General features: G+C 42.4%; 2 protein-coding genes across 3 annotated transcripts in view; one reads left to right on the forward strand and one right to left on the reverse strand.

Moving 5' to 3' along the window:
- The window catches only part of LOC311361286 (uncharacterized protein), a gene marked incomplete at its 5' end in the record, with an annotated part of 41,990 nt that extends 33,366 nt beyond the window's left edge, over positions 1-8,624 (forward strand). Inside the window, 11 exon segments of the mRNA XM_084481462.1 lie at positions 9-93; positions 96-185; positions 1,226-1,387; positions 2,189-2,386; positions 2,818-2,976; positions 3,942-4,022; positions 4,636-4,798; positions 5,124-5,168; positions 5,500-6,000; positions 6,538-8,156; positions 8,507-8,624. Of these exon segments, the coding sequence (XP_084337588.1) occupies positions 9-93; positions 96-185; positions 1,226-1,387; positions 2,189-2,386; positions 2,818-2,976; positions 3,942-4,022; positions 4,636-4,798; positions 5,124-5,168; positions 5,500-6,000; positions 6,538-8,156; positions 8,507-8,554 (3,151 nt within the window). The 3' untranslated portion in view covers positions 8,555-8,624.
- Positions 8,625-9,942: 1,318 nt separating this feature from the next.
- LOC311360449 (tissue factor-like) overlaps positions 9,943-10,000 on the reverse strand; it is a 10,391-nt gene continuing 10,333 nt past the window's right edge. For both annotated transcript variants that reach the window (XM_084480527.1, XM_084480526.1), the window contains one exon: positions 9,943-10,000. This exon is cut by the window's right edge and continues 3,118 nt beyond it. The gene's annotated coding sequence lies outside the window, so the exon portion shown is untranslated.

The raw sequence follows: 10,000 nt of genomic DNA on the forward strand, positions 1-10,000 counted from the left end.
AGATAAAGAGCGACGGGGGGAAAGGCGGGATGGATGAATGAACGCTCCCTGTCCTCCATTCTAAAACACTCCTGCCTCCTGTGCTGGTCCTCGTCTCCAGGGATACGGGCGTCGTGGAAACGGATGAAAGAGTCCTTGCCAAGACAGCAGAGATCAGAGTAAGACGCCCGCAGCACCTAGCACTGGTGTGTGCGACTGTTTGTGTGTCGGTCTGCAGCCCCAATTGTGTGTGCATGGGAATGCTTGCATGGAGAGTAGGTTGTATTATAGGTGTTCATGTAACTGCATGTCGTGTACTATGCACGTAAGAATCGTGTGGATGTTATGTGAGTGTGAGTGTGGCGGTGCGTTGGGAGGTGTTTTATGACAGGTACACCAGGTGAATGTGTGTTACATTTCTAATTAGGAATGGTTGGTTTGATTTCTATAGGGCAGGATGCATGCATGTCAGTTGTGATGTTTTGTCTTCTTATTTCATGTGATGATGATGACTCGTCCCACTGTCGTGATATGAAAGACACTAGCTCTTGGGCTAGTGTCAGGCTTCAACAATGCTGCAGTATCTCAATAGGCTATAGGGTCTTGCTATAGACTACCTAGTACAGGCCTATCGGTATGCATTTTAAGGTCAAAAGTATGATATGGACACCATAGCTTTGCTTACAGTAAAGTAAGCCAAATGTGTTGAGTTAAGGCAGCGCATATAATAAACATAGATATCCTGCATTTAACATTATAACAGCAAGTTTACGATAATACATTTAATGATGTTAACCTTACAAACAACAATACACAAAAGCAAAACAGCGGTCAACAACCTGGTCGTATTTAAGGTATTAAGGGGGCAAGGGAGTGACACAACAAAGTAGTTTGTTTACGTAAGTTTATGTTGGTTCCTGTGTTTGTTTGCTTGTTTTTTTGCACCCATGTGGTGTTTTTATTATTATTGTTTATTAGTATTAGTATTATTATTATTATTATTATTATTATTATTATTATTATTTTTAACAAACATGTGCTTCTGATTCATGCTTAATTCTTTAAAAGATTTCTCCTTCTCTTTGCCTGTGTGTATGTTTGTATGTGTGTGTGTGTGTGTGTGTGTGTGTGTGTGTGTGTGTGTGTGTGTGTGTGTGTGTGTGTGTGTGTGTGTGTGTGTGTGTGTGTGTGTGTGTGTGTGTGTGTGTGCGTGCATGCCTTTGTTCATGTGTGTGTGAGTGTGTAGGAGCTAGAGAATGCAGTGGCGGTGGAGAGCCTGGAGCTGCAGGAGCAGCAGCAGGACATCAGGGACCTGGAGGAGACCCTGCTGAAGCTGGACCAGCACAAGGAGAAGCTGCAGCTGCAGATCAAGAGCACCAGGCAGCTATGCGTGGAGGAGAGTCAAAAGGTATTCAACCATTTATGGGCTAGCTTTCCAAAACCACATGACATTTCATTTCACAGAACCACCAACACACCATGAAACTGAGAAAGATCGCTTGCAAACAAATCCCCTTTCTTTTGCCTAATCCTGTTCTTACCAACTGACTAAACCACAAGAAATGCATCAAGTGTATAATAACTGATATCTTCTAATCCATCACAAGATTTCTGTTATTTCTGAGGGTATTAAAACTGATATCTTTCTTCTGAAGATTTCAGTTATTACTGAGGGTATAATAACTGGTATCTTCCTTCTAAAAATTTAAGTTATTTCTGAGAGTATAAAAAGTGATATCTTCCTTTTCAAGATTGCTTTCTTGATAATGAAGGAAGTTATTTTATTTCTTAACCCGTTGGGTTAGGGGGTGTCAAAACATATAAATGGCCTATAAAGCCCTTTGAGACTAACAGCGATTAAGGGCCATACAGATTGACTTGACTTGATTGATTGATAATTTCTTCAAGATTTAAATATTGGCATCATTGATGATCTCAATCATTAAGAACAGTTTAATTGAATTACTCCATGCCATCCAGAAACCATGACATGAATAATAACAATTTACTGACCCCCCCTCCCTAATTTCTCCTTCTGTCCCCCGCCTTCTCGCCTCCTCTTCCATCCTCCCTCCTCCCCTCCCTCCCTCTCCTTCCTCCCTCTCCTCTCTCTCCTCCTCCTCCTCCTGCCCTCTCCTTCCTCCTCCCCTCTCTCCTCCCTCTCCTCCCCCCCCTTCCCTCCTACTTCCCTCCTCCTCCTGCTCTCCAGATCCTGTCCCTGCAGGCGGAGGAGAGCAAGAAGGAGGGCCAGGTGGAGGAGTATGAGAGGGAGCTGGCGCGGGCCCGCTGGAGGCTGAAGAAGCTGCGGGAGGAGGTGAAGAATGCCAAGCGGCGCGCCGAGGAGGCAGGGGAGAGGAACACCCCGCTGCAGGACTCCATCAGACAGTCCTACGAGGAGATCCTGCAGGTGGGATGAGAGTTATCCTCATAATAGACCTAATAATAATTGTATTTATGAAGTGAGTACTCAAAGACATTGTACCTACAATACAATACAGTAGAGTAGAGTAAAATCAATTAATTCTTTTTAGCAAAATATGTATATGGTTATATGTTAACCGTGTGTGTGTGTGTACAGCTGTGTGTGTGTGAGTTGCCCGACTTACACATCCATATGCAAATGACAAGAAGCCATGCAATATAAAAAACACATAACATAACATAAGCGTGTAATGGTATACTAATAACGATAAATGAAATATGTGTTATGGCATTGGACAAAAGATCCGAATATTTCATATAATGCGCAAAAGTATGCAGCAGTACAGTTGTAAAGCTAGTGTCTCTTTCATGTAATGGAATAGAGGTCAATAATTCAGTCCTCTGTTGGGCCTGCAGGAGGAGCACGCCCTGTGCTCTCTGTCGGGGGGGGCCGCTACTCCAGACAGCCAGCTGGACGAGTCCACGTCGCCAGCAGACACCACCGAAGACGACCCACTCCCCATGAGGCCCTGGGGCCGGAGCCAATCACTGCCAGCTTACGCTGACTTCATCATGGTACGCTACACACAGGAGGACGACGTCAGAACCTCCACCACAAGGCATCGCCTTGTGGTGAATCTCGTCTCGACGAGATTTAGTGCCAAACCAAAACCTTGTTTTCTATAACCGCTAAAAGACAATTGGACGTTTTCTCAATGTGTTTACAGTTTCTCTGATTACATAACAAAATGTACTTTCAAATTGCATCTGCTAGGGGAGAGCTCAGTTTGCATCTGACAGTATGAGCAAGAAGAGTAGATGTGGAAATATGAATCCGGTTAGGAGCAATTCTTTCAAGGCTAAGGTTCTGCTGAATGGCTCCTTTGGGTGTTGGGGTGGAGTGGAGGGCAGAACAGAAGTACAGTAAAGGTCAAACTAAAGTGCTTGGAAAGAAGAATAGAAGATGGATTTCGAGGCTCACATTTTCTAGGTCTTGCAGTTATGATACACTCATTTTAGCACAGGAGAGTGTTGTGAACATTGCTTTGTCATTGGGCTGTGCCAGCCGCACTGGGGATAGTTCTTGTTGTTCTGGATGTCCTTTTTCATATAATGCAATTTATATTTACATCTGTGAGACTTAATAGCTTTAGTATAACTTTAGTTCTATAAAAAATGGTTTTGCACAAAACTGTTATGCCAAGCTCACACTACAGGATAATGGATAAACTGTTTGTGGAGACTTTAGTGGTTTCTAGTCCTGTAGAATACTCGTGAGGCCCCAGGGTAATTCTCTGTCCTACCTAGAAGGGCTAGCGTGTGCTGTACTGCGGTATGTGCCGCCACGGTCATTTGACAGTCGCTAGATGTAAGCTGCTCTCCTCGGATTTGAATTTGCTAGTCCAGTAGTGTGAGCTTGGCATGAAACAGTGTTGAAGCAAATAGCCACACGGTTCCTTCATGATTTAAATAATGAAATAATGTTCCCTGTAGCTTCCTCCTCACGTCTTGCTGTGTGTTTCTATCTCTCGATCTAACAGAGGACCAGCAGTTCTTCCTTCAATAACAATCTGACCGAGACCAGAGAAGAAGTGGCTGAGAGTTCTCTAGAGACCCCAAAGGTAACCTTGGTTGCCTTTTTACACATTTAACAACCTTCAATCATGTACTGTATGAAACATTACATTGTTACATTAATGTGGCCACTCTTTCACAATGCATTTGTTTTTACCATAATAAGATAATATTAAATTCATATTTATTGAATAATTAAAGAATTATGTACTTTGAAGTAATTTCCCCAGGTAACAGTAGGCAATATTCAACTTTGTAATAATTAGTTAGTTATTTAATATGCTAACTATGCTTTTCTAGTCTAACCCTATTAATAGTCATATATGCACATATTTGAATTATGCATGTTATAAATAATTCATACCTACTCTTACTGGTATATTACTGACCCTTCTCGGAAAAGAAAACATGATTTAACACAGTCTTTTTGAAAATACTATGTAATGAACATTACATTGTATTTTCAAGGCATGCAGTACATGCACTAATAGTTCATATCCTTATCCATATCCTTCCCTTATGGCATTGCAAAAACACATGGAAATGTATACAGTTTGTAAGTGTTAAAAAAGGGTCAAGATTCCCAAAGTACATAAAAAGAAGAGGAAACTAATGTCAATTCATCTTCATATCCATCTTCTGATCTCTCCTCCAACACAGAAGGAGGGAGCTGAGGGGGGGAACGGGCCTGAGGAGACACAGAGAAACACGGACGTGGAGAAGAAGACTAACAATGAGAAGGAAGAGTTGACAGCCAGCACCATCCCTGTGGACCAACTGGATTTCTACAAACCGGACCCCTTTGTTCATTGTCAGTCCGAAGGTAGGTCTCAAGCTCCCCACATTGAAATCTACACTCTCAGATTTAAAGGGAGTTTATGGTAGTGCAGCACATTAATGCATTTTGGCATTTATGCAGTTTTGATTTCACAGTTGAACAAGCAATATCATTGAAGGTCACATTTTAGCAGAGTACTGGAATTTGCTTTGGTGACTTCAGCAAGTCACAAATACTTACACAAGCACACGACAATATTTTTTTATAAATGGCATCAACCATCTCTTACTACTCTTTTCAATTATCTTTTTATTTGTATTCTTATTTTACAATTGAACTTCAGATTGATCAGATATTCCTTCATTTCCAGATGATCTTTTCAATGAAGATATGTTCCCAAAGACGGATTCCTCAGGTAAGTAGGTTATATGAACTGTCAACCATAAAGTTTCCTAGGGATGACCATTCCTTAATAGATCCATTTCATTAAAGACGATCAATGCAAAACAACATTACTAAGAACTGGGCTTGAATGGTACCTACCTGGTGAACCACCTGGTGAACCACCAGGTAGAGCGCGTACCATTCAATTGGATTGGTCCTGCCAGTGGTCCTTTGCTGCATGGCTTTCCCTCTCTCTCCCATACATTCCAGTCTTACTCACTCTACAATAAAAAGGATAAAACCTTCAAAAATATTTATTTTTTAAAAACAACTTTAACGTTTACCTCTTCCTTCCCCACTAGACGTATTCGCTTCAGACCCCTTCAAAGGCACCGACCCGTTCGCGGCGGACATCTTGTTTCCTCCCGGATCAGACGAGGGAAGGGCAGCGGCGGCGGCGGCAGCTGACGATGCCGACACCAGCCTATCGTGTGTCGAAAACAAAGCGTCCACAGGGACCCAATGCTTTGAGTCCGAGTTTCCAGACGAAGACAGTGACATCGAGATAAGCTACAGCCGTGAGGACCTGGACGCCATCACCATGGCGGCAGATGCCACGGACCAGACAGCGCCAGCCACGGTGCTGCAGGGTTTCAAACCCATCCAGAGCTCGTCCGAGGATCTGGGGCTGGACGGGGCCTGCCGGGGCTGGAGGTCCCAGGGACAGTACTCCGTGGAGTCGGACCCCAACGGCTATGAGCTGGACCTGGCCGCCGTCTCTCCTCCCTCTGATATCGAGGAGCTCAGCCTGGCCTCCCTGACCGGAGACGCAGCCGTCGCGAAGAACACCTCAGCGGTCAAAGGTCACTTATATTTAATGAAACCTTTGTATACATATTAAGTGTTTGATGACGTCATTACACATGTCCAGTGTTTGTTTTATTGCATACACTACAGGTATTGGTTAATTTAGTAATTTCAATAAGCTTGTTATGATGTTATTTGCCATACTGCAATTTACCTGTTTTAATGAAGCTATCTCTGGTGGAGGTGAATCGTTTTGTTCATTCAGAACAAATTGTTTTATTGTTGGCTATGCTTTCTATGATATCAACATCATCCCACATCATGTCAACTAGCAATTGAAATGTGTTGATGACAGTAGATAGACAGATATGCATTGTTAGATAGATTGCAAATACAAGTGAAATACATCTTATGTTGGATATGGTCAGTCCATAAGTCTCATTGGCTCCCTGCTCTCTGCTAGTGTCAAAAAGGTAGAAAAAGCAGTACATTCAAAACAGAGATGGCTTAGACTGCTCTGGTGTTGAACCCTGGCCCCACTTAATGTGTTGCGTCCCCTGGTGATCTAATCTATCCTTGTCTTCCTCTTGTAGGTCTGAGTTCCGATTCGGCTCAATATTCCCCTGAGCTGCTGCCCTCTGGTGCCGTACCTGACACAATCGAGTCAGCATCCGACATGACTCAACTTGTCATCACAGAGCAGCCCCTTTCCTGTGAGGTCACTTCCTGCCAAGTAGCACAGCACCTTGAGTCAGAAATGGACAACAGCTTTGAGGTGGAACCCCAACTAACACTGGTTCACCACGATTCAATCGATACTCCAAATCCCTCGACACAGATCGGTTCAGAGATGAATGAGTGTAGTTTCGAGATGAGCTACCCATCCACCCACTCCTCCTTTGACCCATACGGGTTCAAACTGAGTCCGGAACATTCCACTCACAGCCTTCTGGATCCTGATGATGAGGAAGATCTTAGCCCAGAATCGAATGATCCTGATTTGGCCTTTGACCCTGAACCCACCTCTTCTCAGCTCAACTTTGATCGCTACGGGTTTGACCTCACCGCCTCCCGGGTAGCCAGTGAGGATGTGTTTGACCCCTATGGCTTTAAGCTTAGCCAGGAGGAAGAGAACCAGGAAGTACTTGAGGTGCGTAGCCATGACGACCAGGTGGAGGTTGAACTTTGTAGCTTTGCCAACAATGAACTGGTAGAACCTTATATTAACCAGGAAGTTGTGGATCCATGTGCCCAGGACAACCAGGAAGTGCTTGAACCATGTAACAAAAACAATAATGAAATACTAGATTTCTGTAGCAATGGAAATCAGGAGATTTTGGAACCAAGTATGTCCAATACCAAGAATGTTCTGGACTTGTTTAGCATTGAGAACCAGGAGTTGGTTGACCTGTCCAGTCCTCTTAACCAGGAAGTGCTGGAACCCTTCTGTGATGACAACCAGGCACCAATGGTATCTCATGACAAAGATGAACAAGAATTACTACAGCAATGTAACCAGGAAGTAGTAGAAACAAGTATCAACAACAAGGAACCACGGGCTCCTTCCTATTATGAAAACCAGGAGGTTCTGGACTTCTGTGGCCAAGACAACCAGGAACTCCAAGGATTTAGTAGAAACCAGGAAATGGAAGATTACAGAAGCCATGATAACCAGGAGGTGCTGGACTTTCTGAGTAATCAGCCTTTACCAGAGGCTAACAATAACCACCACTGTGTGCAAGACTCAGAGATGTATTTCAATCCTGACACAGACACATCCAACAGCTCGAACAGCACCAACCCTGCAAACAGTTCCTCCAGTTTTCCGGTATCAGTGGACTCCAACAGCCCTGCGGCCATGCACCTAGAGGGTCTGGAGCTCAGTAACACGACTGGCAGTACCGATAACAGCAACACTTATAAAGCTGACCTTCTCAGCATGTCAGTAGACCAAGTACAAGCCACTAGTAACACGTCCACCAACAGCGACCCTGCCACATTTAATGTTTCTTCGGGCCAAAATTTGTTACAAGGTGACTTAGGGTCAGTGTTTAGTGCCGGAGGCTACATCGGCTGTCCTGACGTAGCTGATGACCTGGAGCCCCTTCACCACAGACAGGGAAACCCTGTAGCAGAGCCAGTGGAACCAGTGGAACCAGTGCGGCCAGTACAACCAGTGCGACCTATGAGGCCTCCTCGGCCTTCGCTCTTGGTAAGTGGGAGTAAAACACACAGGATAGCCATATGCTCTCCAAACTAAGTTATCGTTGATAATCAAACTGCTATATTCGGCTATGTCCATTCTTATGCTTGACAGTCTTACAACCTCAGGAAAAACTATGAATAATCCAAGTCGATGCACTTAGAGATAAAACCATAACGATAAGATAAGTTTGTACTTGATCACAGATAAAAATCTGTGAACGTAAATCTTGAAAGCATTTTTAAAAATTGTACTTCCAAATTTTACTTTACTTTAATTCCAGTTTCATTGTGAACACAATCTGTGGGTATACAATTTGCCATGGTTTTCAGAAAATTTCCTTTTTTTTGTTTCCCCAGGCCAAGGAAAAGGCTCAGTCGCAGACTCAGGGAGTAGACCTAAAGTGACCTGACCTCTGGCCTAGGAGTGTCACCCACCTGACCAACACAGCTGCCGTTTATCATAGCGTAAGTCACCATCGGTGGCAGGGGGAAGACAAGAAAGGAGAGAAACCGGCGGAGGGTACAATTGAGAAAAGTCTTGTAAAATAAAAAATTGGGGGGAAACATAAAGATATTTAAACAGAAGGCTATTGATATTTTTGCGAATTATTGTAGAACGGTTAAATTACCAAAAAAAGATAGCAGGGGAGACAAAAGATTTTACACAGGTATTATTTCATAGGACAGCACTAATTATAATGAACATCTATTTATGTATTTATTTACTTTTTTATGTATTTAATTATTTATTTATTTATCTATTTATTGACTCATTTTTTGAAAACAGCAACTCTGTTGAACATTCCCAGAATTGAGTAAAGGAAACAAACAAGAAAAGACATCTTTAGAAGACATACTGGTTAGGCCTACTGTATATGTCCCACGAGAAGAAAGGCAAAATAAGTCCTAAAAAAGTCACATTTTTTATTTATGTTATTTATGTACCTTGCTGCTAACACACTCTAATGAGACTGAAGTTATTTTTTGAAAAAAAAGGTAATCAATTTCCAATGGGGATTTTTTTTTGGTGCTGGTGCCATGTAAGTAGACTGTGTCAAAGGTAACATGTATATAAATATAATATAATCTACTCTAAAGAAGAAGTCTATTGTGGTTATGATAATTATATAGTTAACAATAAGTAGTTATAGCGTGTTAGGTCAGTGCCATAGAGAGAGTTTGTAATCAGGATGTACAACAAGCATCATGTTTCTGGATTTGTAAGATGTAAAGTAACGATAACTGGCATGCAAGGTTGCCTCCTTGGAAAGGCCCAGCATTCTAAACATCATGTTGCCGTGTGAATCGCCTGTCGGCCTGAGAAAGTTTGAGGGAATGTTACTAAGCTAATATGGCTGCCACTGAACACTTGGAATGCCCAAACTCTGCCTATCAAAGGCTCTGGGTTTGATGACAAATGTAGCTAGTTCTATTCTGTTGACATGTCAACAAATTGTATATCTAACTGCATGAACAACTTTAATTTCCTTTTTAAAGGGCCCCAGAAAAGAAAAACAAAAGTTTTGATGCAAGTAACAAAATTTGTCTTCTCCACAACTTTCAACAAACGTGTGGTGTAGTAATGACAAGATGCAGTCATTTCTGTATTGTTGTATGCTAATTTGTCTGATCTTGTTGGCCTACCCAATAATGCCATTTTATCAAGGACATGTCTTTTAAATTGTGTCATACACAAACCAATTACTGCCTGGTAAAAGACGAAAATGCACACGAAAAAACCTTCTTACTTTTTATTTGTCCCTAATTCCACGTAAAAAAAGGGAAGCGGACATTCTAAAGACAACATGTCACCAGTCTTTTATGCTGTTTACAAATATATTCAAATACACA

This window comes from Micromesistius poutassou (assembly GCF_964030765.1).
Source record: "Micromesistius poutassou genome assembly, chromosome: 16".
NCBI classification, from domain to species: Eukaryota; Metazoa; Chordata; class Actinopteri; order Gadiformes; family Gadidae; genus Micromesistius; species Micromesistius poutassou.